Source organism: Procambarus clarkii, chromosome 59 (genome assembly GCF_040958095.1).
Source record: "Procambarus clarkii isolate CNS0578487 chromosome 59, FALCON_Pclarkii_2.0, whole genome shotgun sequence".
NCBI classification, from domain to species: Eukaryota; Metazoa; Arthropoda; class Malacostraca; order Decapoda; family Cambaridae; genus Procambarus; species Procambarus clarkii.
This window is the reverse complement of record NC_091208.1, coordinates 31,485,816-31,504,919: the sequence shown is the minus strand read 5'-3', so window position 1 is coordinate 31,504,919 and position 19,104 is coordinate 31,485,816. Positions and strand designations below refer to the sequence as shown.

The window sequence follows — 19,104 nt, the reverse complement described above, 5'->3', positions numbered from 1 at the left end:
GATAGACCCACAATGCCCCTGTCGCCATCAGATGATAGACCCAAAATGCTCCTGTCGCCCTCAGATAATGGAACCACGATGCTCCTGTCGCCCTCAGATGATAGACCCACGATGCTCCTGTCGCCCTAAAATGATGAACCCACGATGCTTCTGTCGCTATCAGATGATAGACCCACGATGCTGCTGTCGCCTTAAAATGAAGGACCCACGATGCCCCTGTCGACCTAAGATGATAAAACCACGATGCTCTTGTCGCCATCAGATGATAGACCCACGATGCTGCTGTCGCCCTCAGCTGATAGACTCACGATTCTCCTGTCGCCCTCAGATGGTAGACCCATGATGCTCCTGTCGCCCTCAGATAATAGACCAACGATGCTCCAGTCGCTCTCAGATGATAGACCAACGATGCTCTTGTCGCACTTAGATCATAGACCCATGATGCTCCTGTCGCCCTCAGATGATAGACCCACGATGCTCCTGTCTCCCTCTGATGATAGACCAACGATGCTCCTGTCGTTATCAAATGATAGACCCCCACGTTGCTTATGTCGCCCTCAGATGATAGACCCACGATGGTCATGTCGCCATCAGATGATAGACCCACGAGGCTCTTGTCGCCCTAAGATGATTGAACCCTAAGATGATTGAGAGAGGTACAGTCTTTAACATGGTTGGGAAGGTCATTCCACATTCTGGGCCCCTTGATTTGTAGAGCATTTCTAGTTTGATTAAGTCGTGGCCCTTTGAGATGTATTTATTGCTTATCTCAATAAACATACTTGAACTTGAACTTGAAGTCGTACTCTAGGAATATCAAAACTGTATTTATTTCTGGTGTGATGCTCATGGGTTCTGATACAACCTTCTATGAAGCTTTTGAGATCAGGATTGGCATTATAGTTTAGCGTTTTATATATGTATAATACACATGAGAGAATGTGCAGTGACTTAATGTCTAACATATTCAGAGATTTAAGTAGGGGTACCGAGTGGTGTCTGGGGCCAGAATTGGATATTGTCCTAATAGCAGCTTTGTGTTGAGTAATTAGAGGACGTAAGTGATTTTGGGTAGTAGAGCCACAAGCACAAATACCATAGTTGAGATATGGATAGATAAGGGAGTAATAGAGAGTCACCAGGGCAGGGCGTGGTACATAATATCTGATCTTAGAAAGAATGCCCACAGTTTTTGAAACTTTTTTTGATATGTTTAGAATGTGTCCCTGGAAATTAAGCTTGTGGTCAATGAGAATGCCAAGGAATTTGCCATCTAATTTGTTACAAATTTGGGTATTGTTTATTTTGAGATTTATTTGATTAGAGGATTTATTGCCAAACAGAATATAAAAGGTTTTGTCAATGTTAAGGGTGAGTTTGTTGGCAGTTAGCCACAGATGGACTTTATTTAGCTCAGTATTTACTGTGGCATTTAGAGCAAGGGGATCAGGACTGGAGTAAATGAAGGTTGTGTCGTCAGCAAATAGAATTGGTTTGAGGTGTTGGGAGGCATTTGGAAGGTCATTAATGTAGATGAGAAAGAGGAGAGGGCCAAGTATGCTGCCCTGGGGAACACCAATGTTGATGGGTAGGGTGGGAGAAATTGTATTATTCACAGAAACATATTGGAGCCTGTCAGTAAGGTAGGATTTGAGGTATTGTAGGGAGTGTCCTCTGACTCCATAATGATGTAATTTAAGAAGAAGGTTTTGGTGGTTGACAGTGTCAAAAGCTTTACGCAGGTCCACAAACAACCCAACAGAGAACTCATTTTTATCAAGAGCTGTATGAATCGAGTTAAGCATACTAATAAGTGCATCGTTAGTGCTTTTTTTGGGTCTGAAGCCATATTGGCAAGGGCTAAGTATATTGAGTTTGGTTAGATATGAGTAAAGCTGCTTATAGATTAGTTTTTCAAAATTTTTTGACAAGTTTGGCAGGATAGATATAGGTCTGTAGTTGTTAACATCTGTGAGATTACCACATTTGTGGACAGGCGTTACTCTCGCTTTTTTAGAATATCTGGGAAGGTTTGGAGTTCAAGTGACTTGTTGAAGAGCAAAGCAATAGCAGGGGCTAAAGATCTGGAGGCTTTTTTGTAAATTAAAGTTGGTATCTCCTCAAGGGCACCAGACTTGGTTTTAAGGGAAAGGATTATCTCATTGACGTCAGTGGAATTAATAGGCTTTAGGTACAGAGACTGTGGATAGTTACCTGAAAGATAGTCATTAATGTCTGTACTGGAAGATGGAATATCATTTGCAAGGGATGAACCAATGGAAGAGAAGAACCTATTGAACTCAGTAGCAGAATCAGAGGCTGAAAGCTGACCATCGTTATTAGACAGGAGAGTCGGTTTGTTATTTAAAGACTTCTTTGATCCCAATATTTGAGAAATTGTTCTCCAAGTTTGTTTAATGTTGCTCTTTATTTGGGTAAATTTATCTTCGTAGTATTTAGTTTTGGCTCGTCTAATTATCTTAGACAGCAATAATGAGTAATTCTTTGAGAATTCTTTGGAGACAATTCCTAACCTATACTTCTTCTCAAGGTCATGTTTTTTATTAATAGATTTAAGTATTCCCTTTGTAAGCCAGGGATTGTTAAGCCTTTTGGTTGTGACTTGTTTTGTAAGCATAGGACAGTGGGTATTATAAAGGCTAAGAGTTTTTTGAAGAAAAGATTGCACTGCTAGGTTGATGTCCTCTATGTTACCTAACTCGGACTCCCAGTTGACATTATCAGCAGCAGTTATAAAATTGTCTATAGCAGTTTCATTGTGCAGTCTAAAACGTATCACTCTTGACTCAAGAGGTGGTTTGCTAATGTTAGTTAAGAGAAATGTGGGGTAATGGTCTGTAGTGCTATCGGTGATTATACCTGAAGTAAGCGGAGAGGTTATGTTTGTCCAGATGTGATCGAGCGTCGTGGCAGTGCTATCAGTGATTCTAGTAGGTCTAGTGATTAAGGGTATGAGGAAGCAGGAATTCATACAGTTGAGGAAGCTAACAGCAGTGGGGTGTTCAGGCTCGCAGAGGTCAATATTAAAGTCCCCTGCGATAATTAGGTGGTTTTTGTTCAGTCTGTTATCAAGTATTAGATTTCTAAGGTTTGAGTTGAATTCGGACACATCAGTGTTAGGAATTCTATAAACTGCACCCACAGTCAGGACAGACTCGGCACCCTTGACTCTGAAGCTGGCGAAGATATACTCCCCATAGCAGTCTCTGGTTCTAATTTCTTTTAAGCATGTTAGTTCTTGGTGGTAGTAAAGAGCAGTGCCACCACCTCTCTGAATTTGACGACAGTTGTGAATTGCTGAGTAGTTAGGCATGTTAAAGAGCTGAGTAGTATCCTCTTTCAACCATGTTTCAGTAAGTATAATAAAAGAGAATTTGTTGTCAATAGCTTCAATCAAGGCACTAACATCATCGAAGTGTTTACCTAGGGATCTAACGTTCAAATTGATTACAGAGATATTGTGATTATGAGTTAATACATTGTTTACATCATGTGCTGCAAAATATCTGCAATTTAGATCATTAAAGTGATTATTGTCATAGATAGTGGATAAGAGGTTAAGTTCAGGGTCTATACTAGTCTGCATAAAAAAAGCTGATTGCAGGAAAAATAAGGGAAGAAAGGCAAATAACAAGGTAGAAATAAGCTATAAAATAGGGAAAAAGATGTACACAAAACAGAACAAAGCAAAAACAAAAGGGGCTTACAGGGGTACAATGGAGCTAGTAAGGGAGTATGGCTAGGCTAGGCAACCTAGGTAATAAATGGAATCAAAGAAAAGTTGAATAATAAGCATAGGCAAATTTAAGCTAATGATTATTAATTATAAATAGTTCAGTTATGACTGTATAATTAATAAGACCTGAAGAACTATTTATGCACTCAATTAAAAAATTTCAGTAAATGACTAGTTAAGAGTAAGTTAAAAATTAAGTCAGAAAATGAAACAATGAGACTTAGGAAACCTAGCCCCACTAGTTGACAGGGGGTTAATTAAGTTAATTCACTGGGAGTGATAATGAGCTGAGACAGACCACATTGGGAGAGGAAAGCGTTGAGGTTCTCTTCTTTAGTAATTGTGAACATTTTGCCCTCTGCGGTTTTTCTCACCTTTATCAGTCCATCTCTAACGAAGCACTGATGAATCGCATCTGGGTTTTTTTGACGGATTTGACGCAGGCGGTAGAGGAGGTGCTGTCTGTTCCTAGTCAAGCACTCGTTGATGTATAATCCCGTCCGTTGGGCTACAGCTGTCCGGACTAGATTGGATTTCGTGAACTGGGAAGACAGCTTCAGGCGAATTTTCCGTTGGTTTTGACTTGATGGATTCTTTTTGCCTACTCTGTAGGCAGCAATAACGTCAGATTTGTTTAGAATGAGCTGCAATTTGTCTTTTATGAGATCCAGAGCTATTTCGACACAGTTTTCACCATCATGTTCCACAGGTATATCTTGGGACGACACTATAACAGAGTCTAGCAGCTTTTGCTGGTCTTGTTCATCCTGGGAGACAGAACGCTGGGCTGAAAATGTACTGATACATGCAGTCATTTTGTTGAGGGCTTCCTCCTGTTTTTTAATGGCTTCATCAGTTTTCAGAAGGTTGCTTTCCTCACGGAGATCATTTAAATCATGCTGTAGTTGGTCTTGGCTTGCCTTGCAGTTTCTAATTTCCTCGCGGAGGAGGGTTATTTCTTGTTGTTGTTGTTGGAGATTAGCGCGGATCGCTAGATTCTCATTAAGAAGACTCAAGATGATAGCATTTTGAGACTCGAGGACTTGGCACAACTTTTTGAACCACTGATTCTCGGCCCAGTTATAGAATTCCGGAGATACTACATGGATAGCTTGCTTCGAGCCGGATTAGAACCTAAAATCTCAGGCTATCGAGGCTTCTTCCTTCCATGGATCAATGGGCAATCCAGGGGATGTGCAATCTATGTAAAATGTGACCTGATCTCCAAATCCATAACCAGCCCACCCAATTGTGGAGCAGGGACAGAGGTAATGGGAGTCACCATTGAGCTAAGACACGACAAACTTGAAGTGTTCAATGTGTACAGGTCTCCACAAGCCGAAATGGATCTCTCTGTGTTATTTGGACACGCGACAACAACAAACACAATCATTTGTGGAGATTTTAATGCCCATCATCGATTGGCGCTGGGCTCGAACAAAACAAATGAAGCCGGCATACACATTACACATCTACTGGACCAGCTTCCAGAAATACAAATCCTAAACAAGAATGAACCTACCCACATCCAAGGAGGCAGATTAGACCTAACCTTCGTGTCAGCCTCCCTAAGAGATGCAGCAACATGGTCAGTTGAGCCCACACTCACAAGCGACCACTATGGGGTCCAAATTGATCTTCAGTTAGACCTACCCACCCCACCTCCGCCTCCATCTGAAGCCTGGAACTTTGCTTTAGCAAACTGGGACCGATTTCAAAACCTCATTTCAGAGTGGCAAAGAAACTATGATCTTCCCGAAGACATTAATCAGGCAGAACAAGAATTTGTCAAAGCGATTCAAAGTGCAGCCAACCACTCAATCCCACTGAAAAAACAGTCCACCGGACACCATAAAGATCATTGGTACTATTGCGAACGTGTCAAAGAACTCAACCATAGACTCAATAGAACAAGAAAGCTATACAAAAAGCAGCCAAGTGACCGCAACAGGATCTTACTTTGTGAGGTCAAGGAACATGTACATCGAGAGACCAGACAAATAAAAGAACAAAAGTGGCTGGAATGGTGTTCACACCTGAATGAACACACCTCTCTCGGAGAGATGTGGCAGCAAATTCACCGGGCCAAAGGGAATAAAACACCTAAAGCTCCACACCCCAAGGATCCTCAACAGGAAGCCGAAGTACTGGCAACCAGGTTTGCAGAGAGAGCAGCCAGCAATCAACTTCCACCAGATGTATTAGCAGTACAGACCGTACTAGAGGAAGAAAGGTGGCACAGAATCCTTACAGCATGTGAAGAAGTCTCTGACACTAATGCCCCCTTCACACTGGATGAGCTCAATCGGGCTAAGAAAAACTCCAAGGATACATCCCCTGGAGCCGACAAAATAACCTATAAAATGATTAGAAACCTCGGCCCAGAGGGAGACGCTGCATACCTAAGGTTAATTAATTTAGCCTGGACTTCTCAAACTAGACCTTCTGCTTGGAATACAATACAATACAATACAATACAATACAATTTTATTTAGGTAAGGTACATACATACAATAAATATTTACAAGGATTGTTTAACTTATAGGTATAGCTAGTACATACAATGCCTAAAGCCACTATTACGCAAAGCGTTTCGGGCATGATAAACTTAAATGACAAGCTTAATACTAATTGAGCATAATGAGTAGAATGAAAACAAGAAATGAAAACATAGATGAAAAAGCAGCACAAATACAATTATGTCGACAAACAGCGCTCTTTAAAGAAAAAAACAGACATTGGTTGACAATAGAAGGGTAAGGTAGGTTACAGGGAATTTATTAGGTATAGCTTCGCTTTTAACTTAAACTGGTTGAGAGAGGTACAGTCTTTAACATGGTTGGGAAGGTCATTCCACATTCTGGGCCCCTTGATTTGTAGAGCATTTCTAGTTTGATTAAGTCGTACTCTAGGAATATCAAAACTGTATTTATTTCTGGTGTGATGCTCATGGGTTCTGATACAACCTTCTATGAAGCTTTTGAGATCAGGATTGGCATTATAGTTTAGCGTTTTATATAAGTATAATACACATGAGAGAATGTGCAGTGACTTAATGTCTAACATATTCAGAGATTTAAGTAGGGGTACCGAGTGGTGTCTGGGGCCAGAATTGGATATTGTCCTAATAGCAGCTTTGTGTTGAGTAATTAGAGGACGTAAGTGATTTAGGGTAGTAGAGCCCCAAGCACAAATACCATAGTTGAGATATGGATAGATAAGGGAGTAATAGAGAGTCACCAGGGCAGGGCGTGGTACATAATATCTGATCTTAGAAAGAATGCCCACAGTTTTTGAAACTTTTTTTGATATGTTTAGAATGTGTCCCTGGAAATTAAGCTTGTGGTCAATGAGAATGCCAAGGAATTTGCCATCTAATTTGTTACAAATTTGGGTATTGTTTATTTTGAGATTTATTTGATTAGAGGATTTATTGCCAAACAGAATATAAAAGGTTTTGTCAATGTTAAGGGTGAGTTTGTTGGCAGTTAGCCACAGATGGACTTTATTTAGCTCAGTATTTACTGTGGCATTTAGAGCAAGGGGATCAGGACTGGAGTAAATGAAGGTTGTGTCGTCAGCAAATAGAATTGGTTTGAGGTGTTGGGAGGCATTTGGAAGGTCATTAATGTAGATGAGAAAGAGGAGAGGGCCAAGTATGCTGCCCTGGGGAACACCAATGTTGATGGGTAGGGTGGGAGAAATTGTATTATTCACAGAAACATATTGGAGCCTGTCAGTAAGGTAGGATTTGAGGTATTGTAGGGAGTGTCCTCTGACTCCATAATGATGTAATTTAAGAAGAAGGTTTTGGTGGTTGACAGTGTCAAAAGCTTTACGCAGGTCCACAAACAACCCAACAGAGAACTCATTTTTATCAAGAGCTGTATGAATCGAGTTAAGCATACTAATAAGTGCATCGTTAGTGCTTTTTTTGGGTCTGAAGCCATATTGGCAAGGGCTAAGTATATTGAGTTTGGCTAGATATGAGTAAAGCTGCTTATAGATTAGTTTTTCAAAATTTTTTGACAAGTTTGGCAGGATAGATATAGGTCTGTAGTTGTTAACATCTGTGAGATTACCACATTTGTGGACAGGCGTTACTCTCGCTTTTTTTAGAATATCTGGGAAGGTTTGGAGTTCAAGTGACTTGTTGAAGAGCAAAGCAATAGCAGGGGCTAAAGATCTGGAGGCTTTTTTGTAAATTAAAGTTGGTATCTCCTCAAGGGCACCAGACTTGGTTTTAAGGGAAAGGATTATCTCATTGACGTCAGTGGAATTAATAGGCTTTAGGTACAGAGACTGTGGATAGTTACCTGAAAGATAGTCATTAATGTCTGTACTGGAAGATGGAATATCATTTGCAAGGGATGAACCAATGGAAGAGAAGAACCTATTGAACTCAGTAGCAGAATCAGAGGCTGAAAGCTGACCATCGTTATTAGACAGGAGAGTCGGTTTGTTATTTAAAGACTTCTTTGATCCCAATATTTGAGAAATTGTTCTCCAAGTTTGTTTAATGTTGCTCTTTATTTGGGTAAATTTATCTTCGTAGTATTTAGTTTTGGCTCGTCTAATTATCTTAGACAGCAATAATGAGTAATTCTTTGAGAATTCTTTGGAGACAATTCCTAACCTATACTTCTTCTCAAGGTCATGTTTTTTATTAATAGATTTAAGTATTCCCTTTGTAAGCCAGATGATAGACCCACGCTGCTCATGACGCCCTCAGATGATACACCCACGATGCCCCTGACCCCATCAGATGATAGACCCCTGATGATCCAGTCGCCCTCAGATAATGGACCCACGATGCTCGTGTCGCCATCAGATGATAGATCCACAATGCTTCTCTAGCATTCAGCTGATAGACTCACGATGCTCCTATCGCCCTCAGATGATAGACGCACGATGCTCCTGTCGCCCTCAAATAATAGACCAACGATGCTCCTATCGCCCTTAGATGATACGCCCATGATGCTCCTGTCGCCCTCAGATGATAGACCCACGATGTTCCAGTCGACATCAGATGATAGTCCCACGATGCTCCTGTCTCTCTTAGATGATAAACAACTGATGCTAATGTCTCCTTCAGATGATAGATGACAGATGCCCCTGTCTACCTCAGTTGATTGACCCACAATGCTCATGTCTCCCTCAGATAATTTTTTGTTTTTGATATATATACAAGAGTTGTTCCATTCTTGTACAGCCACTAGTACGCGTAGCGTTTCGGGCAGGTCCCTGGAATACGATCCCCTGCCGCGAAGAATCGTTTTTTCATCCAAGTACACATTTTACTGTTGCGTTAAACAGAGGCTACAGTTAAGGAATTGCGCCCAGTAAATCCTCCCCGGCCAGGATACGAACCCATGACATGGCGCTCGCGGAACGCCACGCGAGTGTCTTACCACTACACCACGGAGACTGCTTGAGCCTCGATGCTCCAGTCTCCCTCAGATACTAGAACCACGATTCGTCTGTCTATATCAGCTGATGAAGATGATGATTGACCCTCAGATGATTGACCAACAATGATCCTGTCTCCCTCAGATGATAGGCCCACGATGCTCATGCCCCCATCAGATGATAGAACCACGATGCACCTTTTGCCTTAAGATGATAGAACTACGAGGCTCCTGTGTTCCTCAGATAATAGATCCACGAATCTAATATCACAATCAGATGATAGAACCACGATGCTCCTGTCGCCCTAAGATGATTGAACCTCGATGCTCCTGTCGCCCTCAGATGATTGAACCACGATGCTCCTGTCGCCCTCAGATGATAGACCCACGAAGCTCCTGTCGCCATCAGATGATAGAACCACGATGCTCCTGTCACCCAAAAATGATAGACCGACGATGCTCGTGTCGCCATCAGATGATAGAACCACGATTATCTTGTCGACCTAAGATGATTGAACCACGATACTCCTGTTGCTTTCAGATGATAGACCCACGACGCTCCTATCGCCATCAGATGATGGACCCACGACGCTCCTGTCGCTTTCGATTGATTGACCCAAGATTCTTCTATCGATATCAGGTGATAGACCCACGATGGTCCAGTCGCCATCAGATGATAGACCAACGATGCTCCTTTCGTTATCAAATGATAGATCCCACGATGCTTATGTCGCCCTCAGATGATAGATCCACGAGGCTCATGTCGCTATCAGATGATAAAACCACGAGGCTCCTGTGTTCCTCAGATAATAGGGCCACGAATCTAATGTCGCAATCAGATGATAGAACCACGATGCTCCTGTCGCCCTAAGATGATTAAACCACGATGCTCCTGTCGCCATCAGATGATAGAACCACGATGCTCCTGTCGCTCTAAGATGAAAGAACCACGATACTCCTGTCTCCCTCAGATGATCAACCCACGATGATTCTGTCGAAATCAGATGATAGAACCACGATGCACCTGTCGACCACAGATGATAGAACCACGATAACTCTAACTCTAACTAACTCTTTCTCTTTCAACGGTAAATATTACACTCAAACTTTCGGTGTCGCTATGGGTTCCCCTCTCTCCCCTGTTCTTGCTAATTTCTACATGGAATACTTCGAAACTGTTCTTCTTCCTTCTACTGATACTCGTCCCTCTCTCTGGCTTCGCTATGTTGATGACATTTTTGCTTTATGGCCTCATGACCTTAGTCTTTTCCAGCCTTTCCTCGCCTCTCTTAACAATCTGGCTCCTTCTATCCATTTCAAAGTTGAGTGGGAATCTAATTCCCTCCTTCCTTTTCTTGATGTTCATGTTCACAGCTCTGTGTCTGGGTTCTCTTTCTCTGTCTACCGTAAACCCATGCATAGTGGCATGTACATTCACTTCTTTTCCTACCATCCTCCGTCTGTTAAGAAAAGTGTCCTCGTCTCTCTCTTCCTCCGCGCTCTACGCATCAGCGACCCTCAGTTTCTTGATTCTGGAATTGCCTTTATCTACAAATCATTCTCTCGCCTTGGTTATCCTTTGCATTTCATCAACTGTGCCTACTCTCAAGCTAAACGAAATTTCTTTCATCCTAAACCTGCTTCCAACACTAGTAGCACTGTACTATGCCTTCCCTTCATATCTGAACTCAAAACTTTTACCAATACCTTACGTCCTCTTGACATTAAACTCGCCTTTCGACAAACTAACACTCTTCGTAGCAATCTAGTTCACACTGCTCCTCCTGCTTCTAATGCTGCTGGTGTCTACTCTATTTCCTGTTCATCTTGTCCTCTCCAATACTTTGGCGATACTGGCTGTACACTGAATGACAGACTTAAAGAACACAAGAGAAGTGTTAAGTCTGCAGACACTAACAATGCTCTCTTCTGCCATGTGAGGGATTCTAATCATCCCATTGATTGGTCTTCCTCCAAAATAATCTTTCCTGCCTCTACTCTACACAGACGCCGTCTTGTAGAATCGGCTCTGATACACAATGTACCCAACATGAACTTGAGTCCTAGCTTTGTTGCTGTGGACTCTTCCCTTTCACAGTATTTACTCAAATGCTCTAATCTTTCTAACAAACGTGACTTAACATAAGCTTACTCCTTCCAATTATCTTTCTTTCTCTTTCCTTTTCTTTCTCTCTTCTCCACTTTTTCTGTTCATTGTTTCTCCTACGCTCCCTTGCTATCCTCTTCTTATTCCTATTACTATCTCCTTCTCATTCGGTGGTTATAATAGGAGATGCCTCGTATGGGCCAATAGGCCTTCTGCAGTTCTCATTATTACTACTATCCTCTACACCTTACTTTCCTCCTCAGCTCTCTCTTGCCTATTTATTGCCTGTCTCTACCTCCTCTTCACAATCAACTTGAGAATGGTCCAGGACGGACCGAAAAGTCGTCGTCCCTTCAACTTCTAGTGTGTGGTCTGGTCAACATACTTCAGCCACGTTATTGTGACTCATCGCCTGCATAGAACCACGATGGTCCTGTCTCCTTCAGATGATTAACCCACAATGCTCTTGCCTCCCTCAGATGATAGACCCACGATGCTACTGTCGCCGTAAGATGATAGAACTACGATGCTCCTGTCACCCTAAGATGATGGAACCCCGATGAACCTGTCGCCCTCAGATAATAGACCCACGATGCTTCTGTCGCTATCAGAAGATAGACCCAAAATGCTCCTGTCGCCCTCAGATAATAGACCCACGATGCTCCTGTCGCTATCAGGTGATAGACCCAACGATGCTCCTGTAGCCCTAAAATGATAGACCCACGATATTCCTGTCGCCCTAAAATGATGGACCCACGATGCTCCTGTCGCCCTAAAATGATGGACCCTCGACGCTTCTGTCACTATCAGACGATAGATCCACGATGCTCCTGTCGCCTTAAAATGAAGGACCCACAATGCTCCTGTCGCGCTAAGATGAAAGAACCACGATGCTACAGTCTCCCTCAGATGATAGAAGCTCGATGCTCCTGTCGCCATCGGATGATAGACCCACGATGCTTCTGTTGCCCTCAGATGATAGAACCACGATGCTCTTGTCGCCATCACATGATAGACCCACGATACTTCTGTCGCCCTCAGTTAAAAGATCCACGATTCTCCTGTTGCACTCAGATGATAGACCCACGATGCTCCTATCGTTATCAGATGAAAGACGCACGATGCTCCTGTCGCCCTAAGATGATAGACGCACGATGCTCTTGTCGCCCTCAGATGATGAACCCACGATGCTCCTGTCGCCCTAAAATAATAGACCCACGATGCTCCTGTACCCCTCAGACAAGAGAACCACGATGCTCCTGTCGCCCTTAGATGATAGACCCATGATGCTCCTGTCGCCCTCAGATGATAGACCCACGATGGTCATGTCGCCCTAAGATGAGAGAACCACGATGCTCCAGTCCTCCTAAAATGACAGACCCACGATGCTCCTGTCTTCCTCAGATGATAGAACTACGATGCTCCTGTCTGCCTCAGATGTTAGAATCACGATGCTCCTGTTGCCCTAAGATATAGAACCACGATGCTCCTGTCGCCCTCAGACGATAGAACCACGGTACTCCTGTCTCCCTCGGATGATAGAATCACGATGCTCCTGTCGACATCAGCTGATCGAAACACGATTCTCCTGTTGCTCTCAGATGATAGAACCTCGATGCTCCTGTTACCCTAAGATGATAGAACCACGATGCTCCTGTCTTCCTCAGATAATAGACCCACGAATCTAATGTCGAAATCAGATGATAGATACACGATGCTCCTATCTCCCTCAGATGGCAGAACGACGATGCTCCTGTCTGCATCAGCTGATAGAACCACGATGCTCCTGTCGCCCTAACATGATACCCTCACGATGCTCCTGTCTCCCTTAGATGATTGACCCACAATGCTCATGTCTCCCTCGGATAATTGAGCCACGATGCTGCTGTCTCCCTCAGATACTAGAACTACGATGCTTCTGTCTATATCAGCTGATGAAGATGATGATTGACCCTCAGACAATTGACCCACAATAATCCAGTCTCCCACAGTTGATAGGCCCACGAGGCTCCTGTCGCCATCAGCTGATAGACCCACGTTGCTCCTGGTGCTCTCAGATGATAGAACCACGATGCACTTGTCGCCCATAGCTGATAGACCCACGATTCTCCTGTCGCCCTCAGATGATAGACCCACCATGCTCCTATCGCCATCAGATGAAAGACGCACGATGCTTCTGTCACCCTCAGATGATAGACCCACGATGCTCTGGTCGCCCTAAAATGATAGACCCACGATGCTCCTTTACCCCATCAGATAAGAGAACCACGATGCTCCTGTCGCCCTAAAACGATAGACCCACGATGCTCCTATCGCCATCAGATGATAGACCCACAATGCTTCTCTAGCTCTCAGTTGATAGACCCACGATGCTCCTATCGCCCTCAGATGATAGACCCACGATGCTCCTGTCGCCCTCAGATGATAGACCCACGATGGTCCAGTCGCCATCAGATGACAGAACCACGATGCTAGTGTCGCCCTAAGATGATTGAACCACGATGCTCCTGTCGCCATAAGATGATAGACCCACGATCCTCCTGTCGCCATCAGATGATAGACCCACGATGCTCCTGTCGCCCTAAGATGATAGACCCACGATGCTCCTGTCGCCCTAAGATGATAGACCCACGATGCTCCTGTCGACCTCAGATGACAGACCCACGATGCTCCTGTCGCCCTCAAATGATAGAACCACGATGGTCCTGTTTCCTTCAGATGATAGACCTACGATGCTCCTGTCGCCCTCAGATGATTGACGCAAGATGCTCCTGTCGCCCTCAGATCATAGACCAAAGATGCTCCTTTCGCCATCAGATGATAGAATCACGATTATCTTGTCGACTTAAGATGATTAAACCACGATGCTCCTGTTGCTTTCAGATGATAGACCCACGATGTCCCTGTCGCCATCAGATGATAGAACCACGATGCTTTTAGAGCCCTCAGATAACAGAACCACAATGCTCCTGTCGCCCTCAGATAATAGACCCACGATGCTTCTATCGCTATCAGAAGATAGACCCAAAATGCTCCTGTCGCCCTCAGATAATAGACCCACGATGCTCCTGTCGCCCTCAGGTGATAGACCCACGATGCTCCTGTCGCCCTAAAATGATAGACCCACGATATTCCTGTCGCCCTAAAATGATGGACCCTCGATGCTCCTGTCGCGCTAAGATGAAAGAACCACGATGCTACAGTCTCCCTCAGATGATAGAAGCTCGATGCTCCTGTCGCCATCGGATGATAGACCCACGATGCTCCTGTTGCCCTCAGATGATAGAACCACGATGCTCTTGTCGCCATCAGATGATAGACCCACGATGCTGCTGTCGCCCTCAGCTGATAGACCCACGATTCTCCTGTCGCCCTCAGATGGTAGACCAACGATGCTCCTTTCTCCCTCAGATGATAGAACCACGATACTTCTGTCGCCCTCAGCTAATAGACCTACGATTCTCCTGTTACACTCAGATGATAGACCCACGATCATTATCAGATGAAAGACGCACGATGCTCCTGTCGCCCTAAGATGATGAACCCACGACGCTCTGGTCGCCCTAAAATAATAGACCCACGATGCTCCTGTACCCTTCAGATAAGAGAACCACGATGCTCCTGTCTCCCTCTGATTATAGACCAACGATGCTTATGTCGCCCTCAGATGATAGACCCACGATGGTCATGTCGCTCTTAGATGATAGATCCACGATGCTCCTGTCGCCATCGGATGATAGACCCATGATGCTCCTGTCTCCATCAGATAATAAATAATAAATAAATAAATATGTTTATTCAGGTAAGGTACATACATACAAGTGATGTTACATTAATGGATTGATATATAGATAGAGCTAGTATATACAATGCCTAAAGCCACTATTACGCAATGCGTTTCGGGCAAGAAAAACATTAATATCTAGAACTTAATACTAATTGAGCATATAGAATAAAAAGTGTTGAGAACAAATACAAATAAAGATAAAAAAAATGGGGGAACATGACTGAAAAAGCAGCACAAATACAATAGGTTGACAAACAGTGTTGATTAAAAAAAAAAATAAATAAATAACAGGCATGGGTTGACAATAGAAGGGTAAGGTAGGTTACAGGGAATTTATTAGGTATAGCTTCGTTTTTAACTTAGACTGGTTGAGAGAGGTACAGTCTTTAACATGGTTGGGAAGGTCATTCCACATTCTGGGCCCCTTGATTTGTAGAGCATTTCTAGTTTGATTAAGTCGTACTCTAGGAATATCAAAACTGTATTTATTTCTGGTGTGGTGCTCATGGGTTCTGTTATAACCTTCAATGAAGCTTTTGAGGTCAGGATTAGCATTAGTTCAGCGTTTTATATATGTATAATACACAAGAGAGAATGTGCAGTGACTTAATATCCAACATATTCAGAGATTTGAGTAAGGGTACCGAGTGATGTCTGGGGCCAGAGTTGGATATTGTCCTAATAGCAGCTTTGTGTTGGGTAATAAGAGGACGTAAATGATTTTGGGTAGTAGAACCCCAAGCACAAATACCATAGTTGAGGTATGGATAGATGAGGGAGTAATAGAGAGTAACCAGGGCAGGGCGGGGTACATAATATCTGATCTTAGAAAGAATGCCAACAGTTTTTGAAACTTTTTTTTATATATTTAGAATGTGACCCTGGAAATTCAGCTTGTGGTCGATGAGAACGCCAAGGAATTTGCCATCTAATTTGTTACAAATTTGGGTATTGTTTATTTTGAGATTTATCTGATTAGAGGATTTATTGCCAAACAGAATATAGAACGTTTTGTCAATGTTAAGGGTGAGTTTGTTGGCAGTTAGCCAAAGATGGACTTTCTCTAGCTCAGTATTTACTGTGGCATTTAGAGCAAGGGGGTCAGGACTGGAGTAAATGAAGGTTGTGCCGTCAGCAAATAGAATGGGTTTGAGGTGATGGGAGGCATTTGGAAGGTCATTAATGTAGATGAGAAAGAGGAGAGGGCCAAGTATGCTGCCCTGAGGAACACTAATGTTGATGGGTAGGGTGGGAGAAATAGTATTATTCACAGAAACATACTGGAGCCTGTCAGTAAGATAAGATTTGAGGTATTGCAGGGAGTGTCCTCTGACTCCATAATGATGTAATTTAAGAAGAAGGTTTTGATGGTTGACAGTGTCAAAAGCCTTACGCAGGTCCACAAATAACCCAACAGGAAACTCCTTTTTATCAAGAGCTGTATGAATCGAGTTAATCATACTAATAAGTGCATCGTTAGTGCTTTTTTTTGGGTCTGAAGCCATATTGACAAGAGCTAAGTATATTGTGTTTGGCTAGAAAAGAGTAAAGCTGCTTGTAGATTAGTTTTTCGAATATTTTTGACAAGTTAGGCAGGATTGATATAGGTCTGTAGTTGTTAACATCTGTGAGATCACCACATTTGTGGACAGGGGTTACTCTTGCTTTTTTTAGAATGTCAGGAAAGGTTTGGAGTTCAAGTGACTTGTTGAAGAGCAATGCAATAGCAGGGACTAGAGATCTGGAGGCTTTTTTGTAAATTAAAGTTGGTATCTCCTCGAGGGCACTAGACATGGTTTTAAGGGAAAGGATTATTTCATTGACATCAGTGGAACTAGTAGGCTTTAGGTACAGAGACTGTGGATAGTTACCTGTAAGATAGTCCTTAACATCAGTACAGGAAGATGGAATATCATTTGCAAGGGATGACCCAATGGAAGAGAAGAACCTATTGAACTCAATAGCAGAATCAGAGGCTGAAAGTTGACCAACGTTATTGGAAAGGAGTGTTGGTTTGTTATTTAAAATCTTCTTTGAGCCCAATATTTGTGAAATTGTGCTCCAAGTTTTTTTAATGTTGCTCTTTATTTGGGTAAATTTATCTTCATAGTATTTAGTTTTGGCTCGTCTAATTATTTTAGATAGCAATAACGAGTAATTCTTTGAGAATTCTTTGGAGACTGTTCCTAGTCTATACTTCTTCTCAAGGTTGTGTTTTTTGTTAATGGATTTAAGTATTCCCTTTGTAAGCCAAGGATTGTTAAGTCTTTTGCTTGTGACTTGTTTTGTAAGCATAGGACAGTGGGTGTTATAAAGGCTAAGAGTTGTTTGTAGAAAAGATTTCACTGCTAGGTTGATGTCCCCTATGTTACCTAACTCGGACTCCCAGTTGACATTATCAGTAGCAGTTATAAAATTGTTTATAGCAGTTTCATTGTGCAGCCTAAAGCTTAACTCCCTTGTCTCTAGAGGTGGTTTGCTAATGTTAGTTAAGAGAAATGTAGGGTAATGGTCTGTAGTGCTATCGGTGATTATACCTGAAGTAAGCGGAGAGGTTATGTTAGTCCAGATGTGATCTAGAGTCGTAGCAGTACTATCAGTGATTCTAGTTGGTCTAGTGATTAAGGGTATGAGGAAGCAGGAATTCATACAGTTGAGGAAGCTAACAGCAGTAGGGTGTTCAGGCTCGCAGAGGTCAATATTAAAGTCCCCTGCGATAATTAGATGGTTTTTGTTCAATCTGTTATCTATTATTAGATTTCTAAGGTTTGAGTTGAATTCAGACACATCAGTGTTAGGAATTCTATAGACTGCACCCACAGACAGGACAGACTCAGCACCCTTGACTCTGAAACTGGCGAAGATATACTCCCCACAGCAGTCTCTAGTTCTAATTATTTTTAAGCATGTTAGTTCTTGGTGGTAGTAAAGAGCAGTACCACCACCTCTCTGCATTTGACGACAGTTGTGAATTGCCGAGTAGTTAGGCATGTTAAAGAGTTGAGTATTATCCTCTTTCAACCACGTTTCAGTAAGTATAATAAAAGAGAATTTGTTGTCAATAGTTTCAATAGTAATACAGAAGCAGCCACTCTTTGTAGCCTTCATAGACCTGACGAAGGCCTTCGACCTCGTCAGCAGGGATGGCCTGTTCAAGATCCTCCCCAAGATCGGATGCCCACCCAGGCTCCTCAGCATCATCAGATCTTTCCATGAGAACATGAGGGGCACCGTGGTCTTTGATGGCCTAACATCAGGCGCCTTTGACATCCGAAGTGGAGTAAAGCAGGGCTGCGTACTGGCTCCAACCCTATTCGGGATTTTCTTCGCAGTTATGCTGCGGCACGCCTTCGGATCTGTCACGGAAGGCATTTACCTCCGGACCAGGTCGGATGGGAAGCTCTTTAACCTCGCCAGGCTGAGAGCCAAGACAAAGGTTCGGCTGAGGTGTCTGCGCGACTTCCTCTTTGCCGACGACGCAGCAGTCACTGCCCACTCAGCTGAAGACCTCCAACGGCTCATAACCCGCTTCAGCGAGGCCTCTCAGGCTTTCGGACTCACCATCAGTCTGAAGAAAACACAAGTCATGGGACAAGGAGTGGACTCCCCACCTGACATCGGCATCTCTGATTCCAAACTGGAAGTTGTTCACGACTTCGTGTACCTGGGCTCCACAATCTCTGACTCCCTCTCTCTTGATACGGAGCTAAACAAACGCATCGGTAAGGCATCTACTACCATGTCCAAACTGACAAAGAGAGTGTGGGCCAATAATAGGCTAACTGAGTATACTAAGATTCAGGTTTACAGATCCTGTGTCCTGAGCACTCTCCTTTATGGCAGTGAGTCTTGGACACTCCGCGCCCGTCAGGAAAGACGGCTGAATGCCTACCACATGCGCTGCCTTAGACACATCTTGGACATCACCTGGCAGGACAAGGTGACAAACAACAACGTCTTGGGGAGAGCAAGAATCACCAGCATGTACACAATGCTGAAACAGAGACGAATGCGCTGGCTCGGGCACGTTGTGCGAATGGGCGAC

The 19,104-nt window shown here is 43.2% G+C and overlaps 1 protein-coding gene across 1 annotated transcript; it reads left to right on the top strand.

Annotated features, from left to right (window-relative positions):
* Positions 1-243: 243 nt before the first annotated feature.
* LOC123768308 (uncharacterized) lies at positions 244-642 on the top strand. Its single transcript, XM_045758771.1, has one exon. It carries the CDS (start codon positions 244-246, stop codon positions 640-642), a length of 399 nt encoding a protein of 132 aa, XP_045614727.1.
* Positions 643-19,104: the final 18,462 nt, after the last annotated feature.